Source organism: Felis catus, chromosome E3 (genome assembly GCF_018350175.1).
Source record: "Felis catus isolate Fca126 chromosome E3, F.catus_Fca126_mat1.0, whole genome shotgun sequence".
Classification (NCBI taxonomy): Eukaryota; Metazoa; Chordata; class Mammalia; order Carnivora; family Felidae; genus Felis; species Felis catus.
Window position 1 is genome coordinate 9858879 of NC_058383.1, and position 26919 is coordinate 9885797.

General features: G+C 40.5%; 1 protein-coding gene across 3 annotated transcripts in view; it reads left to right on the top strand.

The window, feature by feature from the left end:
• The window catches only part of POM121C (POM121 transmembrane nucleoporin C), a 53812-nt gene that overhangs the window by 15944 nt on the left and 10949 nt on the right, over positions 1 to 26919 (top strand). For 2 of the 3 annotated variants that reach the window (XM_023246876.2, XM_045048044.1), the window contains exons 2-5: positions 12928 to 13143; positions 13678 to 13836; positions 15490 to 15570; positions 17088 to 17259. In XM_023246876.2, coding sequence (XP_023102644.2) covers positions 13079 to 13143; positions 13678 to 13836; positions 15490 to 15570; positions 17088 to 17259 — 477 coding nt within the window. In that variant the 5' untranslated portion in view covers positions 12928 to 13078. Of the gene's footprint in view, positions 1 to 11417; positions 12005 to 12927; positions 13144 to 13677; positions 13837 to 15489; positions 15571 to 17087; positions 17260 to 26919 lie in introns of those variants that run through there. The other variant, XM_023246875.2, reaches the window with a different exon arrangement.

Genomic DNA, 26919 nt, shown 5'->3' on the forward strand with positions numbered 1-26919 from the left:
GGTAGAATTCACCAGTGAAGCCATCTGGTTCTTGTCTTTATTTGTTGGGAGGTTTTTGGTTATTGATTCAGTCTTTTTACTTATTTTAGGTCTATTGAGATTTCTGCCGCATCTTTAGTCAGTTTAGATAATTTGCATATTACTAGGAATTTGTCCGTTTCATTTAGACTGTCTCATTTGTTGGTGTACAGTTATTCATAGTATTCTCTTATAATCCTTTTTCATTTCCATAAGGTTGGTAGTGTTCCCACTTTCATTTCCGATTTTAGTTATTTATGTCTTCTTTTTTTGTCAGCCTGTCTATAGGTTTGCACATTTTGTTGATATTTCCAAAGAACCAACTTTTTGGTTTTTATAGATTGTCTGTTGTTTTCTATTCTGTACATTAATCTCCATTCTAATCATCATTATTTCCTTCTGATAGCTTTGCGCATAGTTTGCTTTTTTTTTCTAGTTCCCCATAGTACAAAGTTAGGTTATTGATTTGAAATCTTTCCTGATTTTAAAATGTAGGCATTTACAACTATACATTTCCTTATGAACACTGCCCTCACAGCATCCCAAAGATTTAATTGTTATCTTTTCATATGAATTTGTCTTTTTAAATTTCCCTTGTGATTTCTTCTTTGACCCATTGTTCAAGAGTGTTAATTGTTTAAGAGTTTAATTTCCACCAACTTGTGCATTTTTTCAATTTTCCTTCTGTTATTGATTTCTACCTGTGTTCCTTTGTGGTCAGAGAAGATACATTGTATTAAAATCTTTTAAAATTTATGGAGACTTAGTTTGTAGTCTAACTTATGCCATATCCTGGAAAATATTCCATGTGTATTTAAGAAGGATATGTATTCTGCTGTTGTTGGGTACACTGTAGTTTTATAGTATTGTTCAGGTGCTCTATTTCCCTGTTGAGCTTCTGTGTAGATAGTCTATCCATTGAAAATAGTACATTGACTGTTACTGTAGAACGGTCTATTTCTTCCTTCAATTCCTTCAATTTTTTGCATCATATAATTCAAGGCACTATGTTTTTGTTGCATGTATGTTTATAATTGTTGTATCTTCTTGATAAAATTGGTCCTTTTATCAGTAGATAAGGTCTCTTTGTCTTATAATAGTTTCTTAGTCTTTTTTGTGTGGAATTAGTGTGGTTGCAACTCCCAGGTCTCTCTTGGTTACTGTTAGCATGAAATATCTTTCCTTTCCAATCTTTGATTCTCAACCTATTTGTATCTTTGCATCTAATGTGAGTCTTTTGAAGACAGCACCTAGTTGGATCATGTTTTTTCTCCATTCTGCCAAACTGCCTTTTGACTGAGATTTTTTATTTATATTTAAAGCAGTGACTCATAAGGAAGGCTTTCTTTTCCTTTTTCCTATTTGTTTCCTGTATGTGTTGTACTGTTTTTTTGTTCTTCATTTTTTCCCATTACTGCCTTCTTTTGTATTTAGTTACTTTTTTTTATAGTGAACCACTTTGATTCCCTCTCATTTCTTTTTTTTTTTTTTTATTTTTTTTCAATGTTTATTTATTTTTTGGGGGACAGAGAGAGACAGAGCATGAATGGGGAAGGGGCAGAGAGAGGGAGACACAGAATCGGAAACAGGCTCCAGGCTCCGAGCCATCAGCCCAGAGCCTGACGCGGGGCTCTAACTCACGGACCGCGAGATCGTGACCTGGCTGAAGTCGGACGCTTAACCGACTGCGCCACCCAAGCGCCCCTCCCTCTCATTTCTTTTTGCAGGTATTTTAAAAATATTTTCTTTGTGGTCACCATGGAATTACATTCATCATCTTAAATGTATAACAGTCTAGTTTGAATTGATAACAACTTAAGCACACAAAAATTCTGCCTTTATACAGCTCTGCCACCCATTATTGTTGTCACAAATTACATCACTATATATGGTGTGGCCAATAACACAGATTTACAATTACTTTTTATGCATTTGTCTTTCATGTAAGAAATAAAACATGGGGGCGCCTGGGTGGCGCAGTTGGTTAAGCGACCGACTTCAGCTCAGGTCACGATCTCGCGGTCCGTGAGTTTGAGCCCCGCGTCTGGCTCCGGGCTGATGGCTCGGAGCCTGGAGCCTGTTTCCGATTCTGTGTCTCCCTCTCACTCTGCCCCTCCCCCGTTCATGCTCTGTCTCTCTCTGTCCCAAAAATAAATAAAAAACGTTGAAAAAAAATTTAAAAAAAAAAAAAAAAAAAAAGAAATAAAACATGGAACTACAAACCAAAATACAATAAGGTTTTTGTATATGCCCATTTAGTTAGAGATCTTTGTTTTTTCATACAGCTTTAAGTTACTCATATCCTTTCATTTCCATCAAAAGGACTTACTTTAGCATTTTTTGTTAAATGGGGGTTTTAGTGTTATAAAATTTCCACAGTTTTTGTAACTATGAATAAGTTAATTTCTTTTTAATTTTTGAAGGAAATTTTTCCTGGATATAAAATTCTTGGTTGACAAGTGCATTTGTTACCACTTAAAAAAAAATTGAGGTGTAAACATAGAACACTGTGTAAGTTTAAGGTGTACAGTGTGTTGATTTGATGTATTTGTATATTGCAATAAGATTACCACCATAGCTTTAGCTAAGACTACTGTCATGTCACATAATTAACACTTTTGGGTTGAGAACAATTAAGTACTAGTCTTTGAAGTTTATAATACAGTATTGTCGACTATAACCACTGTGTTGTGTGTTAGATCTCCAGAAGTCATTTTTCTCTTGGTTGCAAGTTTGTACATTTAAAATAACATCTCCTTGATTCCTCCACCCTCCAGCGTCTAGTAATCACCATTCTACTCTGTTTCTAGGAGTTTGGATTTTTTGGATTCCACATATAAGTAATATCATATAGTATTTGTCTTTCTCTGACTTATCTCACTTAGCATAATGTCCTAAGGGTGCATCCATGTTGTCTCAAGTGGCAGGATTTCCTTTTCTGATGGTAAATAGTATCCCCTTGCATGCATATACCACATCTCTTTTATCCATCCTTCCACTGATGGGCACTTAGGTTGTTTCTACATCTTGGTTGTTGTAAATAATGCTGTAGTAAACATGGGAGTGCAGATATCTTTCAATGTATCATCTCTCTGCCTTCTGGTTTCAGGTGGTAAGTCAGCTGGTAATCTTACTGAGGATCTCTTGTACTTGACAAGTCACTTCTGTCTTGCTGCTTTCAAGACTCTTTTTTTTTTTTTTTTTTGCAGCTTCATGGTTGGTTTTGGCCAAACTTTTTACTTAGTATTCTGTAGTTGCTTAACACACACTTAAATGGTCTTATTGGGGGAGGGGAAAGGGGGAGGTTCTTGTAGATTCCCAAGGAAATGTCAGAAAGGCAAAATATGGCCAGCATTATCCATTTGCTTTTTTGGATTTACTGGGTGAATAGCACTTTCCTTACATAAAAACATCTGATCTCAGGTTTTACATACTGAGAACATGGAGATTTCAGTTTGAAGACACTCTGAAATCCTAAGAGTAGCATATCCCGACCACCCTCTAATAGCTAGCTTGTTTGTATAGGCAGAAGAATTCCACCTCTCCATTTTAGATGGCTAGATGTTTGTGGAAGGTCCTAGAATTGCTTGCCTCATTTACTGGGAAAAATCAAGATATAGGAAGTGACCTTTAGGGACACTTTTACTTGGAAAATTACAACACTAGTACACAAGTCAAGTCTTAAACACATTTAACATTTGCTTACTGAAAGCAATGTCATAAAGTCAAATAAGATTAACAGATTTTACTTTTTTCCCTCACAAGAACATAAAAATTATGGAAGGGGAACTTAACAGGAAATTTAAGAAAGGTAACACAATTTTTCCTTTTAGTAGTCCTTGGGTAGTTATGACAGAAAAGGTTCCACTGTTTTGTTTGTTTCTTTGAACGGGGATTTTGGTCCAAAGTTTTGTTTGCTTTTAATACCTGCTTCTGCCTCCCCCTCTATCAGATCGGCTTCCTTCACGGCCACCACCTCTTGGTGCTCCGCAGCTTGAACTGCTGTAGGAATCACGTGGAGGAGGCTACCCCCTTTCCATAGAAGGCGGAAGCCCTCTTTCTTGTCTGCCAACCCGATCACGACCACTTGAAGACTCTTTGTCTTTATACAGTTTGATTATAATGTATATTGGCGTGCATCTTTTTGAGCTCGTTTTATTTGGAGTTTGTTGACTTCTTGGATCTGCTGACTAATATCTTTAACCAAATTTGGAAGGTTTTCACTATTACTTCTTCAAATATTCTTTCTGCCTTTCTCTCTCTCTTCTTTGAGACTCCCATAATGCATGTGTTCGTCTTCTTGTTTTTGTCCCACAGGTCTCTTAGTCTCTGTTTATTTTTTTCTCAATCTTTTTTCTTTCTGCTTCCCGAACTGGATAATTTCAGTCAAGTTTGGTGATTCTTCTGCCTGCTCACATCTGCTCTTGAAACCATCTAATGAATGTTTTATTTCAGTTAATGTACTTTTAGCTCCAGAATTTTTTTGGTTCCGTTTTGTAAGTTATCTCTTTATTAGTATTCTCATTTTGCTTAAACAGCATTTCCCTGATTTCCTTTAGCTCTTTGCCCATAGTTTCCTGTAGTTCTTGAGCAGATTTAACACTGTTCTTTTAAAGTCTTTGTTAAGTCCAAGGTCTGGAAATTCTCAGGGCCAATTTGTGCCAGTTTATTTTTGTTACCTTGAGTGGACCACACTGTCCTGTTCCTTTGCATGACTTGTGATTGTCATCGAAACCTGGACATTTGTATAAAATGATATAGTAACTCTGGAAATCTGATCTCCCCCTGCCTTGCTGTTTGCTGGGGTTTGTAAAAATTAAATCACTGTTAAATCACTGAAGGTGGTAATCGTCCTCTTATTTAGTGTCTTTTCCAAACTATTTTTGCAAACTGTATCATTGTCATGTGTGATTGCTGAAGTCTGTCATGTTGACTTGTATCCAGCTAATGTTTTGACAGATTTCCTTGAATACCAGAAGCTAAATACGGACGGGAAAAAAAACCCACTTCTAGTCTTTGTGGATTGCCTCCATGCTGCAACTTTTCTTCAACACTTGTCCAGGCCTTCACTGATCTAGGATCAGGCCAAAGTGAAAACTTCGGTCTTGTCAGATACATTCCGAGCATGCATCTTGCCTTGGGCATGCATGTGGCCTTCTAAATCCTCTGTTATACATGGGTGGTTATGAATGCCCTGATTTCCCATAGAAACTCCCACAATTTCCCTCCCATACTTTAGTCAGTCTGTATTAGTCTGTTAGGGGATTGCCATAACAAAATACCACAGACTGGATGGCTTAAACAATAGAAATTAATTTTTACACAGTTGTTGGATGCTGAAAGTCCAAGATCAATGTGTTGGTAGGGCTGGCTTCTCCTGAATCCTCTTGGTTGCAGTTGTCTGTCTTCTGGCTCTGTTCTTACATGGTCTTTGTACACAGACATCCCTGGGGTCTCTACCTCTTCTTATAAGGACACTGGTCATGCTGGATTAGGGCTCCACCCATATGACCTCAATGAAATTTAATTACCTCTTTAAGGAACCTGTCTCCAAATAGAGCCACATTGAGGATTGGGGTACAGCATATAAATTTGGGGGGAACAAAATTCAGTCCATAACAGTGGTTCATTGTGTGTCTCAACTGTAACCTTTTGCCCCATGCATCTGTGGTTGCTTGTTTCCTTTGCAATGTTTTCAAGCAGTGCCCGCTGTTTTTCCAGCCTGAATGAGTTCCAAGTTTGGCAAAATAGAGATGAGTTCCTGCATCATTCCCTCAGGTAGCCCCCATATAGAGCAGATATACATAGTAATTTGCAAATAAGGTCTGCTGTGCTCTGTGGAACCAGGAACCAGGTTCCCACACTAGGAATGCAGGTTTCTGTCTTGAAGATTACTGCCAAGATGGAGAGTAGGTGGGAGAAGGGCAAGTAAAAACATTACAAAGCTTTCCACCACTTTAAAATTGCAGTTTTTTTTTTTTTTGATTCAGCATTTGTTTCATTGATGTAAACCTTTTTTTTTTTTTTTTAATTTTTTTTTCAACGTTTATTTATTTTTGGGACAGAGAGAGACAGAGCATGAACGGGGGAGGGGCAGAGAGAGAGGGAGACACAGAATCGGAAACAGGCTCCAGGCTCTGAGCCATCAGCCCAGAGCCTGACGCGGGGCTCGAACTCCCGGACCGCGAGATCGTGACCTGGCTGAAGTCGGATGCTTAACCAACTGCACCACCCAGGCGCCCCAAAAAAAAATTTAAAAAAAAAGATATTTTCACCAGGTATATATATCACTCTAGATTTAGTTTTTTCTCTTAGTACTTTGATGTTGTTACTCTCCTGTCTTCTCTCTTGCATTGTTTGCAACAAGAAATTTGGTTATTATCTTTATCTTTGTACCTCTGTAAGTAACATGTGTTCTATCTCTAGCTGTCTTTAGGGTCTTACCTGTGGCACTGGTTTTGAACAATTTGGTTATGATGTGACATTACCATGTGACTTGTTATAGTTCTCTTTGTTTCTTGTACTTGAGGTTGAGCTTCAGATGTGTGGGTGTATATTTTTCATTATATCTGGGAAGTTTGAGGCCATTATTTCTTATATTTTTCCATATCTGTAGTTATCTTTTTGAACATATGGAATACAGTTAAAACAACTTTCATTGTCCTCTGATAATTTTAACATGTGTGTCAGTTCTGGGTCAGTTCTGATTGATGACTCTTCTCTTGGTGAGTCGTGTTTTCCTGCTTGTTTATATTCCTGATGATCTTTGTTTGGATGCTAGACACTGTGAATTTTATCATGTTGAGTACTGGTCATTTTTTTATCCCTGTACATTTCTTAAACTTCATTTTGGGATGCAGTTAAGATCCTTGAAAACAGTTTGATCCTTTTAGGTTTTGCTTTAATGATTTATAAGGTAGGTCCAGAGCAGTACTCAGTATAAGGCTGATTATTTCCCATCACTGCGGCAGCACCTTCCTAATACACCCCTAGCATTTAAAAGAAACTTAGTCATCTTCTAGCCTACCTTGTTTCTGATGGGAAGCTGTGTTATTCTCTTAGTTGCTTTGTAGTTTGTTCAACTTCATGGATCTTTATGTTACAATTTTCATCACATTTGGGAAATTCAGACATTATCTTTTAAATATTTCCTCCTGCCCCAGTCTCTTTTCCTTGTTACAGTCCAGTTACACAACATATGTAGACTATTTGATATTGTTTCATAGGTCCTGGAAGGTCTCTTCATTATGAGATCAGTTCTACTGATCTGTCTTTAAGTCCACTGACTTCATTTTGCTGTCTCCAATCTGATGTTAAGCTTATCTGGTAAAAAATTTCAATTATTGCTTAGTTTTAGTATTTCTGTTAGTTTCTTCCTTATAATTTCCATTTCTCTGCAGATTCCTTATCTGTTTACTCATTAAGACCATACTTTCCTTTAATTCTTTGGGTGTATTTATAATAGTTACTTTAAGATCTTGGTTGGCTAAATCTAACATTTAGACCATCTTGGGTTCATTTCTATATACTGCTTTTTTTCTTTCTTGACTATGGATCTCATTGTTTTGTTTCTTTGTGTGTCTCAATGGCTTTTCATTGAATATTGTATGCTGTCAACAATACTCTGGAGTCTCTTATCTCTCCATGAGATATATGGATTCTTGTTTTGGCAGGTAGTGTAATTACTGGCTAATGACCTTATACTTGTTTACACTTGGTTTTTTGTTTTGTTTTTACAGATACGGCCCCACTAACTTGGTGAGACTCAACCTCCAAACTCATTGCTTGTGGATCTTGTCATGGTTTGATTTTAGAATTTATTAAGGCAGACCTAGAGTAGGTCTTACTCTAGACTGTGGTCCTTACCTCAAGTTGTAGCCTTTCTGCTGTTTCAGCTGGATGCCAAGGATGTTAAAAATGCATTTATGAGATCTCTCCATTTTGGTAGGGCCAGAACTCCCCTGGCAATGCTCTTACCCCAGGATTGCTCTAAGTCTAGTATTTCGTTATAATCTTAACCCATTTAGTGCTTTGCTTTCTGGTAATCCTCAGGTGGTCTCTCTGTGCATATACAGCCCAACTATATTATTCAGGGTTTTCCAGAGAAACAGAGCCAATAGGATGGATACACGCGCGCGCACACACACACACACACACACACACACACACACATACACACACAGTATTATTAGGAATTGGCTGAGAAGTCCCAAGATCTATAGTCAACAAGCTGGGGGGACCCAGGAGAGCCAAGGGCATAGTTTCAGTCCAAGGCCAAAGGCCTAAGAAGCAGAAGAACTGATAGTGAGTTCCAAGTTCAAGTCTGAAAGTAGGGGAGAGAAGACAGACGTTCCAACTCAAAGCCAGGCAGAAAGAATTCTTACCCAGGCCTTTTGTTCTATTCAGGTCTTCAACAGATTGGTTGAGGCTTACCAACCAATTCCCCTGTGGAAGGGGAATCTTCTTTACTTAGTATACCAATTCAAATGTTAATCTCATCCAGAAATACTCTCACAGGCATCCCCAAAATAATCTTTAACCAAATATCTGGGCACACTGAGCCCCAGTCAAGTTGAGACATAAAATTAACCATCACTCCAGCCTTCAGCCACAGATTTTTGGGGAACTCCCACAAAGACTTCTGGAACTCCCTGTCTGCATGACATCCTCCTTTCTCTTGCTCTCCCCAGTGGTTTCCAGCAATTTGAGCAATCCTGAAGTCTGATTTTTGCCTCCTCAGCCCTACTCTAGCTGTCTGCACTGAACTTGGGAAATTGTCCCCAAGTAGAGGAACTAGGTGATTTTCAAGGCTCACTCAGGAGCGTCCTCTCAGGGATCAGTCTTGAGCTTTCTGTTGTTCTCTGTCTGACAGTAGTTGCCTCATAAATTTTGTCCATTTTTATAGTTGTTTATGGTGGGAGGACTGGCCTGGAATCACTTAATTATGGCTAGAAAGGTGGTTAATTTTTCAGCGGCCTTTATAGTATTTTATGATATGAATTATACACTGTCCATCTGTTCTTGGGTTGGTGGGCATTAGACGTTTAGGGTTGTTCAGATTGCCGGTAACGCAAATGCTGCTGCAATGGCTGTCTTTGTACCCAGAAGTGGAACTGCACAGTTAGGAGGTACCTGTTTCTTCACTCTTACTAGATATTGCCAAATTGCTCTCCAAATCATAGTTTTACGAATCCACAAACAGTATGTAAGTTCCATTTGTTCCACATTCTTGCCACAATTTGATCTTGTTGAACCATTAAATCTTTCTCCTTGAGCAAAGGAATGCAAAATTTTTACTACCGTAAAGCCTTCCTGGATTACTAGTGAGGTTAAACATGTATGTATACATATATATACACGTATGTATACATGTACATATATATTTACTTATTACTATTTGGGTTTCCTATTCAATGAATTAATTTTTATATCACTTGTACTTTTTTACATTTGAGTCTTTTTGTTACTGATTCCTTATAAATTTCATTTATATGTTTTTTTATATGAGGTTTATTTGCTTATATGAGAGTGGTTTTTTTCTCTGTCTTAATTAGCTTCTCTTTTGGCACCTGTGTTGTCTTTTCCCATACAGGAGTGTTAACATTTTAATGTAGTCATACTTATCTGTATTTTACTAAATGATTTGCAGGTTTTGTGTGTCCATTTCTTCGACTTGAAAACACTGGCGTGCCCTGGGGCTCAGGTCTCAGACCTCTCTCGATCTACATTAATTCCAAAGTAATCTTAGTCTCCCAACATGTATACACTGATGGCTTTTATGTCTGGCTCTTCCTCTGAATTCCAGTAATATATGATAATTTAAAGGACCCTTGCTGAGCTAGATACTTTCTTTTTCCTTAGTATCCCAGTTCTTGAATGGTAAGTCTGCAGTCACTGCCTCCATTTCCTCGTCTTCCATTTCATTGTTTAACTCACTGCAGCTTGGCTTTTGTCCCGCCATTCCGCTGCTGCTATTGACATTTGTTCCTAAATAACAGCCCATCCCTTTGCTTGTCAAATGAAGTCTTATGTGAAATCAAACAGAAGCCGAATTGCCCTTGCAGTGGGTTGGGGAGAACTGCGTGCCTTTCTCATCTCTTCAAATTGCTCCAGAGGCATCTTTACCGAGTCCTGCCTATCTTTCCAACCTCTTCATTCCCTCAAACTTCCCAGTCTCCAGCCACATTGAACTGTTCGGAGACTGTTGTATCATACTCCTTTCCATCTCTGTGCCTCTGCACAGTGCTCCCGTATTTGCCTTGAACTTGCTTTAGCCAGTTCTCTCCCCTCCAGTAACACCTCCCAGCCTACCTACTTCTTTATCATTCCCTCTCTCTTTTGTGCGTCTGTTACCACACTGGCCACACTGAATTGTAGCTTTCTACTTACACCTATTTCTTCTCTACTAAAGAGAAGGCTTGTAGAGATCAGAGACCCTGGCTTTTCCCCTTTCATCTCTTCAGTGCAGATTAGCAGTGGAGTGAATGAATGGTCCAGGAAGCTCAGCTAGTTCAAAATCTGAATTGGCAGACCACTAAAGGTTTCTTTGTTTTGTTTTCAGCGGTTTTATTAAGATACAATTCACATGCCATACAATTCACAGGATTCTGCAACAATCACCATAATCTAATTTTAAAAGTTTTGTTGCCCTTCAAAAAGAAAACTCTACTTTTTAGCAGTCTCCATTTTCCGATCCCCAACACACTCCCCAGCCCTCGACAACCACGAGCCCACTTTCTAAGACCACCACATTTAACATAGGTAAATTGATCACAAATCCGCAAAATCTCCCCGATTCTGGACCCGATGTGAAATTTGGTAGATAACTGTACCACTGAAACAATTTGTACGGCAGCAACTCCGACTCAGGTCGCAGCTTAAGGTTTGATCCGCAATCTGTTAGACTCTTTGTTAGACTGCTTGAGCGGGAATTTATTAGAATTAGATGCACATTTAACAAGGGTGGTTGGTTTGGGTTGGTCTTGCATTTCAGTGTTGCTGTAGAAATAAACCCCCTTGGGCAGTAAACAGGGCAACTGAAAAAACTCACTACCTCTGGTAACACTGTTCCGGGGACGTTAGTCCCCTAGAAAATAACATGGATCAAACATCACGTCGCTTTCCGGAGCTTTTATTCTTAACGCGACTCTTCCACAGGCTCACCTCGGTATGGGTGGGGTGCGGTGCGGTGCGGTGGACGCGCGGAACCCGCCAGAAGACGAGCACCGCGTTTCTGCGAGACCGCCTTTGCCGAGCTGGGTCGGGTCTAGCGCGTTGCCGGGCAGCAGCGGCGTTGCCCGCGGCGGTCGCGCGTCCGGGTCGCGCGCGCAGTGACGCAGCCGGCGCGCGATGACGCGGCGCGCGGCGCGGTGCACGCTGGGATATTTAAGTCTTCTCCGCGGCGCGGAGCCGCGATGTCTCCGGCGGCTGCGGCGGCTGGCGGAGGGGAGCGGCGGCGGCCGATAGCGAGCGCCAGGGACGGCCGGGGCCGGAGCGGGGGCTGCGGTGGGTCGGCCGGGGCGGCGCTCCTTGGCTTGTCGCTGTTCGGCCTCGTGCTGTACCTGGTGCCGGCGGCGGCGGCGCTGGCCTGGCTGGCCGTGGGGGCCACCGCGGCCTGGTGGGGACTGAGCCGCGAGCCCCGAGGTTCGCGCGCCCTCTCCTCGCTCGTTCGGAGCGCGCGGCGTCAGCGAGCACTGCACGCTTCGCCTCCGGCCAAGTCGGCGGTGAACGGAAGTCTCCTAGAGCCGCGGAGCCCGCTCGAAGGACCCGACCCGGCCGAACTGCTCCTCATGGGCAGTTACCTGGGCAAGCCCGGCCCCCCGCAGCCTGTCCCCGCCCCGGAGGCCAGGGACCTGCTGGAGAGGCCTGGCCGCCGCTGCGCGTCCGCGCGCGCCGCGTCGCCAGCGCACTCGGCGCATCGCGCTCACCACATTCACCCTTCTCTCCCCACTCCTCTTCTCCGACCCTCGAGGAGGCCTTCCCACCGGTAAGATACGCTCACCTTCCCCAGACCCTCCTCTTTGTCGACCAGCTTTGAATTGAGGGCTTAACTTTTAAGTCCGATTTTCTTTTTCGTTAAGTCAAAGTGGATTCTGTGTCGCTTTGTCCTCTTTAAACACCTTGGTGTGTGTCAGCCGCCTCCTGCCCTCCTTGAACCTCTGGGATGAGATGTGATGGCAGAGCTGTTTCCTTCCTTACAGTTTTTAAAACTTAATTTTAATACGGCATGGATTTAGCAGGATACTTAATAAGCTACTAAAATATCCCACTTCTGGTGAAAATATCTTGTTCTTTCAAGAATAGTTTAGATCGTATATTTTGTTACATTTTGTCCTTTCGACCAGTAAGAGAAGTACATCAAAGCGGTGTTCCCAGGAGACCCCTCTTTGATAAAATTTGATGATAAATATCAAAGAGGCATTTCCGTTTAGTCCCAATAGCTGAGTGACACAAGGAAGTCCAAAACTTTGGTGAAAATATTAGATTATGGATAAACACATGTAGTTGAAAGATCGACTTTAGGTGGTGAAAATGTTTGACTTTGGGTGTATATTACTTATGACTCAGCATAAAAAACTGAAATGCTTTGAGAATTCTTGAAAAGTGCCGCCTGGCATGCCCTAACATGCACTTTCCTTCCATTGTAGTTTTCCTTGTGTGGGCAGGGTTTTCAATTTCCCTCTCAAAATTGTTGAAGTCCATTGTAGGGACAGCTGTTCAACAGCTGCCACTTGCCACCCTTAGATGGAATGGGGGAACGTTGCCATAAAAATGCTGTTTTGTGTGGCTCAAAAAGCGGTCTGAGCTCTCTGGAAAATAACCGAACCCACGTGATGCTTTAGGAGTCTGCGTTTTCTGCCATTCTTTTAAGCTTCTTTGATTCTGTAGTGTGTCTCCCATTCTCCATAGGGATTGTGGGACTTTATCAAACCGGTTTGTCATAACACCTCGAAGACGATACCCAATCCAGCAGGCCCAATATTCCCTTCTGGGGGTACTTCCTACAGTGTGCTGGAATGGTTATCACAAGAAGACTGTGCTATCTGCTCGTAATTCCAAAATGGTGTGCAGCCCAGTGACAGTGAGGATTGCTCCTCCGGATAGTAAATTGGCTCGTTCGCCAATGTGAGTATTACTGCTGGCAGAATGAACTCCGATTTATTTCCACTTATTCTTCTATAGCTACTCCTCTGATAAAACAAATGTAAAGCATAAAAGGGAAGAAACTGCTTATTTGAATGAGAAATCCCTAAATCTGGTCCTTGAACAGTTTTTTATGTTTGTTTTGTTTTGGCCTTAGGCTGTAGCTTTAATTGCTAGGGGCAGTTTCTATCAGTGTATACGTTTGCTTATCGGTTAGCTTCTGATTTCCAGCGGCTGAAGTCTGTGCTGTATGGCATGATTATTTATTTTTTTAACGTTCATTTATTTTTTAAAGAGAGTGAATGGGGGGGGGGGGGCGGGCAGAGAGAGACAGGGACAGAGGATCTGAAGCAGGCTATGTGCTGACAGCAGAGAGCTCGATGTGTAGGGCTCAAGCCCACGAACCGTGAGATCATGCCCTGAGCCAAGACAGAAGCTTAACCAACTGAGCCACTCTACTGTCCCTGACATGGTTATTAAAATGTGTTGATGCTAGAATATTATCTTTCCTTACAGACCAGAGCAGATAATCAACTCCACACTGTCCTCACCATCAAATAATGCCCCAGACCCATGTGCAAAGGAAACTGTACTGAGTGCCCTCAAGGAGAGAAAGAAAAGGACGGTGGAGGAAGAAGACCAAATATTTTTTGATAGCCAGGAAAATAAAAGAAGGTAACCAGCCCAGCAGAGTATTAAACAGGCCTCCCACATGGGCTCCTGTGATTTGTTGAAATACAGATCATTGCCAAAAAGATACAAAGGCCAACTCCAGTTTGTGAGCTTTATATTTATAGTAGGCTTCTTTGGCTTCTGTGGAAGAGCTTGGTAACAAGGGCTTTAATGTTCTTAGTTTTCTAAGATACAAGTTAAGCTTTATAATTTACCTTTTCCATAAGTGCCAGAGATAAGCTGACAGCTATTAGCCATGTTAGCCTCATACTTTGGATACAAATGTGCTGAATCTTATTTTTTAGAGAGAATGCTAACAATCTTTCCCTCACCAGCTTGTGTTGTTCAGTTATTTGGGTAACCCCCATTTCAAATGTCTTACTTTTGCTGAAGAAACATTTAGCAGAGAAGGGTGAAGACTGGAATATGGTAGATTTATCAGTAATGAGAGTAAAACCAATTTCATTGTTTGATTTCTGATATCTTAATGAAAATGGAATAAACAGTCTATCTCCTGAGTGTGGAAAGAGTCGAGGCTGAAGTCACTAGTTAGGATGCAGAACTGCTTATGGCTTTCCAAGAATCAGTTCAGGATTCCAGTCTTTTAATTCAACAGATTGAGCACCTTCTTTTTGCCAGGGCCTACTCCAGGTACTGTGGATAGGGCAGCGAGCAAGATGGAGTTCCCATGGGACTTGGATAAGAAGATGAGGAATTCTAGATTGTGTCTAGAGGTTAAAAAAAAAAAAAGAAGAAGAAACAACAGAGTGGATCTAACAGACTAATTAGAAGGGGGGTGTTCTTTATATTAGACAAGGAAGCACTCTGAGGAGACAGTGGACCCCATACTTGTTAAATATATTGTTTCTATTACCTAGACTAGATTTTTCATCTCCTACAAGTTCAAAGATGGCCATCTTTGATACTGCCAGTGGAAAATTAGGTAGGGAAATATTAATAAGTGGAAGTGTTTTATGTGATGTGGGAAGATCTGATGATGGAGAGATGATTTACAAGTGAGCACTTTGAACTAATGTTAGCTAGGCTAAGCAGGGGTGGTGAGTGGGGGTTGGAGGTAGGAGAAGGACTCTTTTTTTTTTTTATATTCCCAGTAGGTCTCCCTTGTTCTCCAGTTATAATTTTTCTTCACCCCATGAGCCTATATAACTGAAGACCCTGTTATCTTTCTCACACTTGGAGTAAGCGGTGATTATGGGCACCATGCATAGGTCCTTCTTATGTGTGTTATATGACATTTTTCCCTAACGGATTTGCCATATTAACCTTTAGAACACTATGCGATGTGTGGGTTGGTCCCTAAAGTGTTCATTGGTTTTTTGTTTTTAATCTGTGGATGGTAGAGTATCAAATTTGTGATTGTAAAACTTTGGAGAGAAGTTAGCAATTAATTGATACACCTTAATAAGGTCAAAAGGTTTTGAAGCATGTTTATACTTCCCTTGCTATGAGGACAATCTTAGAATAAATTTGCCTTTCAGAATCTTTAGGATTTGAAGCAACTTTTCCTTATCTAGCGTGGAACTTATATGCCATGGAAATAGTATAAGGTTCCAGGAATATGAGAAGATACTCTAAGAAAAAAAAAGCAAACAAACAGTCATTTCATTTAATTGAGGGTTTTTTGATTTGTCACAGGCGCCATGATAGCAGTGGGAGTGGACATTCAGCATTTGAGCCCCTGGTGGCTAATGGAGTTCCTGCTGCTTTTGTGCCTAAGTAAGTGAGACTCTTATCTGAATGAGATAGACTGTTGGGGAAAGGGAACCCTCAGAGCTGTTTTCCTGTAGATTTTACTCTGTGCTTTTTTGTGATGCTTTATTAATTCAGGTTCAAATCTTTGAAATTGGAGAGGAACATTTTGAGTAATGTGCCACAGTATCATCTAATTTCTTCTAATATTTTTTCATTACTATGGATAAAATATGGTAAGGCTAAGAGTTTGTAAATGTATTTAACCACATATGTAAACAGGTTTGTGCGATGGATAAAATGCAACAGTGTGGAATTTAAGATAAATGTTAAGTTTGTACGTGTGAGTTGAAGTATATTTAAGGAAGAATTGGATAGGAGGGAAAGTGGCTTAGAAATTGGTGAGGTACTTGGGGTGACTTACATGCTTATTGAGTTAGTAGTATGATAAGGCTGTCAGAAGAGCGGATGTGCTCCTAGTCTGTACTGATGAAAGAACAAAGATTAGCATGGAGCAGGTGAGAGGCAGTCCTGCTTCCTTTAATTCTGTTCAGATCATCCGTGCTTCGATGTCCTACAGATCATTGATCCTACAGATCATTGCTTCGATGTCCTACACGGTAAGAGAAGATAAGCACAACCTGACATTCATTCCACGTGAAGCAATTATAAGATGTTAAGGGGTGGCGGTGGCACATGAATGGGTTTTAAAAGTACAAAGTACTAACCCAAAGGAGAAAAATCTCAAGGAGAATAAGGAAATGAGGGAGGGGAGGCTAATGGTCTTCAAGAACCTCAAGGACAGTCGCATGGAAAAAAAGAAGGAAAACAGTTGCTTGGTTTGGCTCCAGATGGGATTCCCCTGGTGAAATAGGTGGACCTTAGGGGAAATACATTTCCTCCATCCCGTGTAAGAGTGGCTAACAGTCATCACTCTAGGAGATCGTGAGTTGTCTACATTGTAACAAAGGTTGGATGACTATTTTACAGAAAGATGTTTAGAGAATTTTTGTTTCGGTTGGAAGCTTAGAAAAATTGGTTGGTTCCTCTTAACTCTGATTTTTTTTTTAATAGCTTTGTTGAAGTATAATTGACATTTATAATAAACTGTGCCTGTCTAAAGTGTACAGTTTGATAAGTTCTGACATGTATATACCTGCTAAACCATTGCCACAATCGAGGTAATAAACATAACCGTCACCTTCACAAGTTTCCCCGTGCCCCTTAGTAGCACCTCCCTCCAGTCCTGCCTCTATCCCCAGGCATCCACTGATCTGCTTTTTGTCACTGTAGATTAGGGTGCATTTTCTAAAATATTTTTTTTTTCTAAAATATTATTTAAGTGGAATCCTACATTTCACTTTTTAAATATTTGGCTTTCCCTTCCTGCCTTTGTCAGAGATATTTAGCTGAAGTGGTGACAGTAATATTAAGAGCCTTATCCTTTTTTATTAAGTTTATTTAAGAAACATTTTATGGCCACAGATGAAAGCCTTCAAAGAACGTTGCCTTGCGCACCTCACTGTCCTTTTCTCTTGTATTAGGCCTGGCTCTCTGAAAAGAGGTCTCAATTCCCAGAGCTCAGATGACCACTTGAATAAGAGATCCCGCACCTCTTCCATGAGCTCCTTGACAAGCACGTACACAGGTGGCATCCCTAGCTCCAGCCGCAACGCCATTACCAGTTCTTACAGTTCTTCTCGAGGTTTCTCTCAGGTACGTTCATCCTGTGCTATGGGAGAAATGCGTTCCAAGCATTAATTAGTTGACTAGCCAGTGTTTACTAGGCACCTTCTGTTTGTCAGATGTTGGGGTTACCTCTAAGCTAAACAGAAGATACAAACCCTTGAACGGTAATGGTAGACCCAGGGATGGACTAGAAAGCCCAGAAAGCAAGCCAGGGCACGTGGCACAAAACAGCCAGCATTGCAGATAAATAGACAAAAGGATGAAGAATTCCATAAATAATACTAATTTAATTGAAAAGGTAGATTCAGTCCCGATTGCACTGGGTCTTAGAAAAGAAATTCACCCTATTGTCATTGAGAATTTAGTGAAAGTTTTTAAAATATTGTCATTAAAAAAATTTCTTTTTTAGAAAAATTTGCGATTCTTTCTTAGTAAGAGGAAGTAGTGTGGCCTAGGGAACAGAGCAAGCTTTGCTACCAGACAGACTTGCGTTCCAATCTTGACTCTTGACTCTTAGTCCCTATAGGGCCTTGGGCGGGTAAGTCACTTAAACCTTTTCATCTCCAAAAGATTATTACAAAGATTGAGGGCAGTGCTTGGAAAATGCCCATCACAGTGCCTGTCAGTAGTGGACACCCTATATATAGTAGCTAGAAAAAAAATAAGGCATGTGTGAAAGATTTTTGAGAGGAGACCGTTTTTGAGATAAGATAATCCAGAAGGTTCTTAGGGTAATACAAATGAAAGATGAAGGCCTAAGCCAGAGCAGCCGTGGGAATACAAAGAATATTAAATAATAACCTTTACCTGGAGCACCTACTCTGTGATAGGCCCTGTGCTGAGCACTTTACGTAACTTTCCTCACGTAATCATCACAACGCGCAGATTTAGGATAATTCTTAAGGGCCCTAGGATTTTCAGAACGGTCAGTGAGCACTGGCTTCAACTTGAAGTCACCAGCTGCATTCACCCGTGACAAGAGAGTCGGCCTGTCCTTTGAAGCTTTGAAGCCAGGCACCGACTTTATAGTTACAGAAGTCCTGGATGGTCTCTTCCAACGTAAGGCTCTCTGTACTGAAAATCTGTTGATTGGTGGAGCCGCCTTCGTTAATGACCTCAGCTGGATCTTCTGGGTAACTTTGCTGCAGCTTCTCCATCAGCACTTGCTGCTTTGCCTTGTTGTGCAGACAGCTTCTTCCCTTAAACCTCATTGAGTTGGCCTTGCTGGCTTCAGACTTTGCTTCGGCTTCCTCACCTCTAAACCTTCGTTGAATTGGGGAGCTGGGTCTTGCTCTGGATGAGGCTTTGGCTTAAGGGAATGTTGTGGCTGGTTTGGTCTTCTGTCCAGCCCACTGAGACTTCCTCCATCTCAGCAAGAAGGCCTCCTCACTTTATCATTTGTGTGTTCCTTAGGGTAGCACTTCTGATTTCTTCAGTACCTTTTCCTTTGCGTTCACACCTTGGTTATTGGGTATGAGAAGCCTAGCTTTCAGTGTCTCGGCTCTTGACCTGTCTTTCTCACTCAGCTTGATCATTTGTAGCTTTTGCTTGAAAGTCAGACATGCGACTCTTCCTTTCACTTGGACACTTAGAGGCCATTGTAGGCTTGTTCTTGGTATGATTTCCATACTTTTGTATCTCGGCAAATAGGGAGGCCCGAGGAAAGGGAGAGAGAGGGTGGGGGAAGTGCCAGTTGGTGGAACAGGACACATGCGTTTACCAGTTCAGTTTGCCACCTTACACGGGTATGGGTTGTGATGTTCTAAGACAGTTACAGTTACAGTAAGAATATTGAGGATCACTGATCACAGGTCATTATAACACATAGGATAATAATAAAGAGTTGGAAATATTGTAAGACTTACAAAATGTGAGACAGAGACATGAAGTGAGCACATGCTGTTGGGGAAATGGCAGCAATAGACTTGCTAAAAGCAAGAGTTGCCACAAACCTTCAAGTTTGTGAAAAACAGTATTTTTTTAAAGTTTATTTATTTTGAGAGTGAGACAGCGTGAGAGGGGGAGGGGCAGAGAGAGAAACTCCCAAGCAGACTCCACACAGGTGCTCTTACTCCAGTAGTTTTTGATAAATAACTTCAGTGCTTTTTAACTTAAAAAAAAAAAAAATCCTTTGTGTACATTTCCAACTCAAACTGAAGTCTCTTTGTTCAGACAGCCTTGGTTTCTTTGAGTTGGAAATGATATTTGTAGGTACAGTCTCTAGGACCATTAAGGTATGCATACCCTTTAGAAAGAGGATGCTCAATCGTTAGTTTGTACTGATATTTCAAATTCAGATTTAGGATTACAGAACTTTTTACATAATTTCTTTGATTTTATATTTTTATGTATTCTTATACAAAAAAATGTTGCTTCATGATTACTTGATTGGTCCCTAGTACACACGATTTCAAAATAATGATATCAGTGCCATTACAAACAATAAGACAAACCAGCTTAAGAATTACTTGTGACTCATTTTGTTGTTAGTGTATATTCTTGTATGGGTACTGGGGAATATACAATCAAAATACGTGTTATAAAGTAATGTGAATTCAGTGTTCTCATTTACAGCACCAACTTGATATACGGTAAGGTTTATTCAGTGTCTGTTAATGTTTTAGGGATTTCTTTTATTGTTGAATATAGTTTGCTTTTAATTATGTAAAATAAAATACTTAAATCATCCGAAGAACGTATAAGGCAAAATACACTCAGAAGTCCAGTTGCCACCTCTTTCTACTCCATGTTGTTCCCTTCCTGTTTTATTACTTTCTGATCGTCCTTCCACTGTTTTTTTTTTTTTGTTTCCCCTCAAAACCATATGCAAATCCATGTCTATCTGTAAACCCCACCTTCTAACCTTTGAGGCAGTGATAGGTGCAAGTTTGAGCCTTGCTTCGTCTTTCCCTCTACACCTGCATAGTTACTCTTTCCCTTTGGTGACAAACATTGGGTTGTTTCCATCTAATGCTGGGACAGATGGTGCTGCAGGTAATGCTCTAGTTCATGTGTCATTTCACACTTTGGCCTTTACACTTTTAAGATAGCTTCCCCAGAATATAGATTTCCAGGCCAAAGGTTAAATGCATGTGTAGTTTTGCTAGATATTGTTAACTTCCCCTTCTTAGAGTATGTACCGTTTAGCATTCCCATCAGCATCGTATGAGTCACCATTTTTCCATAGTAATCAATAGATGAAGGTTGTCATAGCTTTGGATTTTTACCAGTTAGGTGAGGAGTAGTATTTGTGTCTCTTATGAGTGAGTTTGGGCGGATTTTCCTGTATTGGAGAAACAGGATTTAAATGTAAAATAAAAGTCATGAAAGTATTTGTGAAAACGGTCTTCTTGTGCAGTGCTGGTGGGAGTGTCAATTCATACAGTTCTCTAGAGGGCAGTGTGGCAGGTAATTACCAGTATTAGAGATGCAGGTGCCCTTGGTCCAGCAGCCTTGCTTTTCGGAGTTAATTCTGCATATACGCTGGAAAACATATACAAGGATGTTGATTGTAGCATTTTAATAGCAGAATCTTGGAAACAATGTAAATGTGCCTGGGGGGGAGGGGGTTGAATGACAGTATTTCCATAAGTTGAAATACTGTGTAACTATCCAAAAGAATAAGGTACCTTAATAGGCGCTGATGTGAATGATCTAAAAGATACATGACAAAAGCAAGGTGCAGAACTGTGTCTATGGTATCCTCTGTTGTTTGTGCTGCTGGTTTCTTTAATCTTATAAAGTGCATAGAATAATTCTGACCGATTTTATTAAAAACTGGGAATAACTATTGCTGTAGGAGGGGAACTTTTTACTGTGTACTCTTTTGGTTGGAATTTGTAATACCTGCTGCAAGTAGTGCATTTCCTGGTTTCAAAAAGGTGTTCATTAAAATAAAATTCCCCTGACCTGGGTGTCCCAGTCTCTGTCCCGTAGTACCTGTTAACATTCGTGCTATATGCAAACACAGATAATACACAGAATTAATTGGTCTGTGTTACACAAATGGAGTCATCACGTGTGCTTTTTTGAAAAACATCCTTTTTTATCATATATTCTGTGCCATATGATCCATGTTGAAAATATTTTTTTAAATCAGAGTCTAATGTAGAAAAACAAGTATTGTGAGTGTTTAGCTCCATGTAACCACCACCCAGGTCAAGTAATAAATCATTTTCTTTTTATTTTTTTAACTTTGTTATTTTGAAAGAGCGAGAGCACAAGTTGGGGAGGGGCAGTGAGAGGGAGAGACAGAATCCCAAGCAGGCTCTTTGTCATCAGTGCAGAGCCTGACGCCAGGCTCGAACTCCAGAACCATGAGATCATATCCTGAGCAGAGATCAAGAGTCAGGCGCTTAACCACTTGAGCCACCCAGGTGCCCCAATAAATTTTCAATGCCCAGAAGGCCCTCTCATACTCATTCCTTCCTTCTTTTTTTTTTTTTTTTAATTTTTTTTTTTCAACGTTTATTTGTTTTTGGGACAGAGAGAGACAGAGCATGAACGGGGGAGGGGCAGAGAGAGGGAGACACAGAATCGGAAACAGGCTCCAGGCTCTGAGCCATCAGCCCAGAGCCTGACGCGGGGCTCGAACTCACGGACCGTGAGATCGTGACCTGGCTGAAGTCGGACGCTCAACCGACTGCGCCACCCAGGCGCCCCCATTCCTTCCTTCTTGAATATTAGCACCATATAATTTTCCCTTTTAAAACTTGATATATAAATGGAGACCAGAATATGTTTTCTTTGGTATTTGGCTTCTTTCACTCACCATTTTCTTTGTGAGATGCATCCATGTTGTTGCATGTAGCAACAAGTCTTTCATTTTCTTGTTGTGTTCATTTTTGTTATATGAATATACCACAATTTTTTCCTCCTCTTGTTGGGACATTGGGTTTCCAGCTTGGAGCTGTTATGCATAATGCTACCATGGACATTCTTGTATTAAATCTTTTGGTGCACATATATAAAGTATGTGTAATTCTCAGTTTTAGTAGATTGTATTGAACTGTTTTAAAGTTATGTTTCAGGGTGCCTGGGTGGCTCAGTTGGTTAAGTGTCTGACTTCGGCTCAGGTCATGATCTCACGGTTCGTGGGTTAGAGCCCCGCATTGGGCTCTGTGCTGACAGCTCAGAGCCTGGAGCCTGCTTTGGATTCTGTCTCCCTCTCTGTCTGCCCACCCCCACTTGAGCTCCGCGCCTGCCTGCCCCTCTCTCTCTCTCTCTCTCTCTCTCTCTCTCAAAAATGAATAAATGTTAAAACAAAAATTTTTTAAATAAATAAATAAAAATTAAGTTTTGTTTCAAGGGTGCCTGGCTGGCTCAGTCAGTTAAACGTCTGACTTTGGCTCAGATCATGATCTCACAGTTAATGAGTTCAAGCCCTGCATTGGGCAATAAACTTTTAAAAATATATATATATAAATAAATAAATGGATGAAGGGAAGAAGGAAGGACGTTATGTTTCCGTTGATACTCTTACCCTTACCAGTGCAGTATGAGATTTTGTTCCTGTGGTTACACAGCCTCACTGACACTTCGTGTTACCAGTCTTTACCCATTCCAGTGGGTGTGAAATACTATTTCATTGTGGTTGTAATTTCCTAATTGTAATTTGTGGTTATAATTGTAATTGCTGATTGCTAATGAAATAGAGGTATGAACTGTTCATTGGCCATTCATACTTCCTTTTTTATGAAGTACCTATTCAGGTTTCTTGGCTTTCTTCTATTTACTTGTCTTTTTTTTTTTTACTGATTTATATACATTCTTCATATATTCTAGATGCAAGCTCTCTGAATTCTATGTATTGCAACAAATCACTGTCCTGTTCTGTGTCTCACCACTTGGTTTTCTTCAGATTTACTCTTATGGTTAATGTATTGTGTGCACTGTTTAGGAACTTTTTGTCTACCTGAAGTCATGGTGGTGTTATGCTACCTTCTAGAAGCGTTATTATTTTTCTTCTCACATTGGGATCTATAATCCACCTGAAGTTGATTTTTGTATATGATGCGAGGTACGGATCAAAATTAGTGTCTTTCCACATAAATATCCATTCGACTTAGCAACATTTATTGAAAGGATGGATCGCCCTTTCCCTCTTGCGCTGTGGCACTGCCTTTGTTATAATTTAAGTGTCCATATGTATATGTGGATCCGTATCTAGATTCTGTTCTGTTGGTCTGTTTTTCTGCCCTGTACCTGTCGTCTTTTCTACGCTATGCCACACAGTCTTTTAGTTTTGGTGTGTAGTAGAATAAGTCATCCAACTTTCTCATTTCTTTCATTCCTCTTCAGAATTGTCTTCGATCTTGACCCTTTGCATTTTTCTGTAAGTTTAGAATTAGCTTGTTGATTTCCACCTAAATAAAGACCGCTTGCTGAGATGTTAAGATTGCCTTTAATCTGCCAGTTATTTTGGAGAGAAATGACCTTTTTACAGTGTTGAATCTTCCAGTCCATGAACATGGTATATCCTTCATTTACATCATCTTTAACTTCACCATGTAGTTGTTTTACTATTAAACTTATTCCTAGATACGTGTTTTTGATACTACTATAATGGTGTATTAAAATCTGTTGCTGATGTATAGAAATACAACTGATTATTGCATTCAGGAAATTTGCTAAATCCCATAAGCATCTATATATTCTTTAGGACTTTTGTGTGTGCATCACGTTGCCTACGATAATGACAGCTTTTTTTCTCCCTTTGCAGTCCTTATGTTGTTTGCTTATGCCTTAGTGCATTTGGTTAAGACCTGAAGTACAACGTTGAATAGAAGTGATAGCAAACATCCTTGTCTTTCCTGATCTCAAAGGGAGCGCTTTCCACATTTCCTGTTACATATGCTGTTTAATACAGGTATTTTGTAGATAGGTACTCCTTATTGGATTAAGGAAGTTCCTTTTTCAAGGTTATGTATCAATGAATTTTAGAAGTCACTCTATTTTATGCTTTCTTTTTTCTGTAATTTCTGCCCTTGTAGATATTACTTCTTTTTTTTTCTTTTTCCTTTTTTTTTTCTTTTTTCATGTTTGATTTGTTGGGATTTCTTTCTGGCTTTTTAATCCAGATTCTTAGATCACTGGGGTTTTTCCATTGTTTTCCCTTTTCTAATATATGTATTTAAGGTTACACAGTTCCTACAAACTTAACCGTAGCTGCATTTCCACAGCTTTGTAATAGAAGAATTTTTCATATTCATTCTTCGATTCATGGGTTACTTAGAAATTCGTTGCTTAATTTCAGAACCATTAATTCCTTGTCCTCTTTGTTACTGGTTTTTAGCTAAATTCCATTAGCTCACAGGATATACTCCTCTATCCATTCTTGTTTTGAGATTTGCTCTGTGCCTGAGTACATGTTTAGTTTTGGTAAGTGTTCCAACTTTACTTGAAAAGAAATTTTATGAAGTGCTCCTTTACAGTTTATATTCCTTGGAGTTTGTCTTGTGGCTTGATATGTTTTGAAAAACTCTCAACCTAATATTATCTCTTCAGATACTGTTCTGCCCTATTTTCTCCCCCCCTCAGTGTTCTAGGGCACATGGTAGACCTTTTCCTTTTGTCCGTGTCTGTCTGTCTGTGTCTCCCGTCATTTTGTCTCCACCTCTAGTCTTCCTTCGTCTAGTTTACTGATTTACTTTAGCTTTCTGTCATCCACTGCCATCCATCTTAAGTAGTTTTGATTCTCTTTCTTACGGTTGTTGTTGGTGTGCCAGGATTCTCCATATTGTCATTTAAATTCTTGTATAACAATTCTTCTAAGGTTTTATTCAATAATTCCAGCATTTGAGTCTTCTGGTCTGTTTTTGATGTCTGATTTTTTCCTCTGGGGTATTGGATAACTATTACTTTCTTATATATTTTTGTTGTTGCTTTATTTCTGTGTCAGACAAAAAAAAAAAAAAAAAAAGTAATGGTGACTTAAAGCTCTGAATGATGGTGTCTTCCTCCAGGGAGGTTTTCCTTTTTTACTTTACCTTGGGCGGTAGTTAGGATAGTGGCAGGTTACTTCTGTCCAGGTAGAATTGACATGGTTTTGAGTTGGTTGTCAGTTCTCGTGAGGGCTGCTTTATTTCTGATTTGCCCTATGTCCTCGTATGTCGCCTTTGGGATCCCAACCAGAAAGCTTTAGGTCTTATTAAGGACCCTCTACTTTGGAAGACCCTGAATTCATTTTTGTCTTTCCAGCCATATGAGACTGCCAAAAGCTTTTCCGTGCCTCTCAACTGCAGCTTTTGCTTTTGGAATTGGCATTCACCATGAGAGAAAAAGTAGACTTAAATATGGGGGCTAACCCTTGGCTCCTCTTCCCTTGGCTCCACGATGTCTACTGCCCCGCTGGCTCTTCCGTACTGCCATACCTTCAAACACACGTAGGTCAGACCTTCAGCATTTGCTTCTTGTCTCTGGCGGGAGTGTTAGTGTAAAACAACACGGTCAGCCTTTGCCTGGAAGTGGGTCAGATTTTGAGCAGCCTCATTTGTGGTGGAGCCTTTGACCTGTTGCAGGAAATACACTCCCTGACACTAATAACTGTTTGGTATTCTGTTTTAAGTAGTTACTGGTCCCCTCTCTGCTTGTCCCCTGCTCACATGCATGCACTGTCTCTCTCTGTCTAAATAAATAAATAAATAAATAAAGTAATATTAAAGTTCTTTTTTTGTTTATTTATATTTAGAGAGAGAGACAGCATGAGCTGGGGAGGGGCAGAGAGAGAGGGAGACACAGAATCTGAACCAAACGGGGAGATTATGACCTGAGCCATAGTTGGATGCTTAACCGACTGAGCCACCCAGGTGCCCCAATATGAACGTTCTTTGTTTCTTTGGAAAAAAACGTACTGAGGTAGTGATCATCTCCAGTAATCAATTTCAGTGTCAGTCCTTACATTTGGTGCAGGTGGTAGTAGAGGTATTTAATTTAACTATATTTTTCCAGGGGAACACTCGTAAATATCCACATCTACAACTGTCTACACTGGAAGTCCTAGCATTGATACAAAATCATCACAGATGTTACACTGGTACCAGTTATAGAAAAAGTAAACTGTCCTCTGACCTTTTGTGCGCGGCGTTGATATCTCCCTGTGTCTTACCAGATTTCTCATTTTCCAGAGTAGGCGTATGTATTTACCCTTGCCTTCAGCACTTCCAGACCTAACCTGCCTGTCGCCCTTGTGCCCCGTAACTATGTTCTACGTTGCAGCCAGACCGTGACATTTATTATCTACCAAGAGCACTTCCTACCTGCTGCCTTCCCTTGCTTTGTTCTGGTCTCCCTCTGGAATAACATGTCCATCCCACTGCAGGCACTCTCCAGGTGCTTTCTGTTAAGTCATGAAAGGCTGTCTCGTCTTTTGGCTGTTACAGCCGATTTGTGTTCTTTCCTCTTTTTCACACTGTAAATTTCTTGATGGAACCGTCTTGCTCATCTTGGCATTCTTTGTAAAGTAGAAAGGTCTAGAGCCTCTGTGAAGTGGGGACTCTGCAAATCAAAGTTGAGTTATAGCGCAGAACTAAATTGACTGTTAGAAGTATAGATTGACTGGGGCGCCTGGGTGGCGCAGTCGGTTAAGCGTCCGACTTCAGCCAGGTCACGATCTCACGGTCCGGGAGTTTGAGCCCCGCGTCGGGCTCTGGGCTGATGGCTCGGAGCCTGGAGCCTGTTTCCGATTCT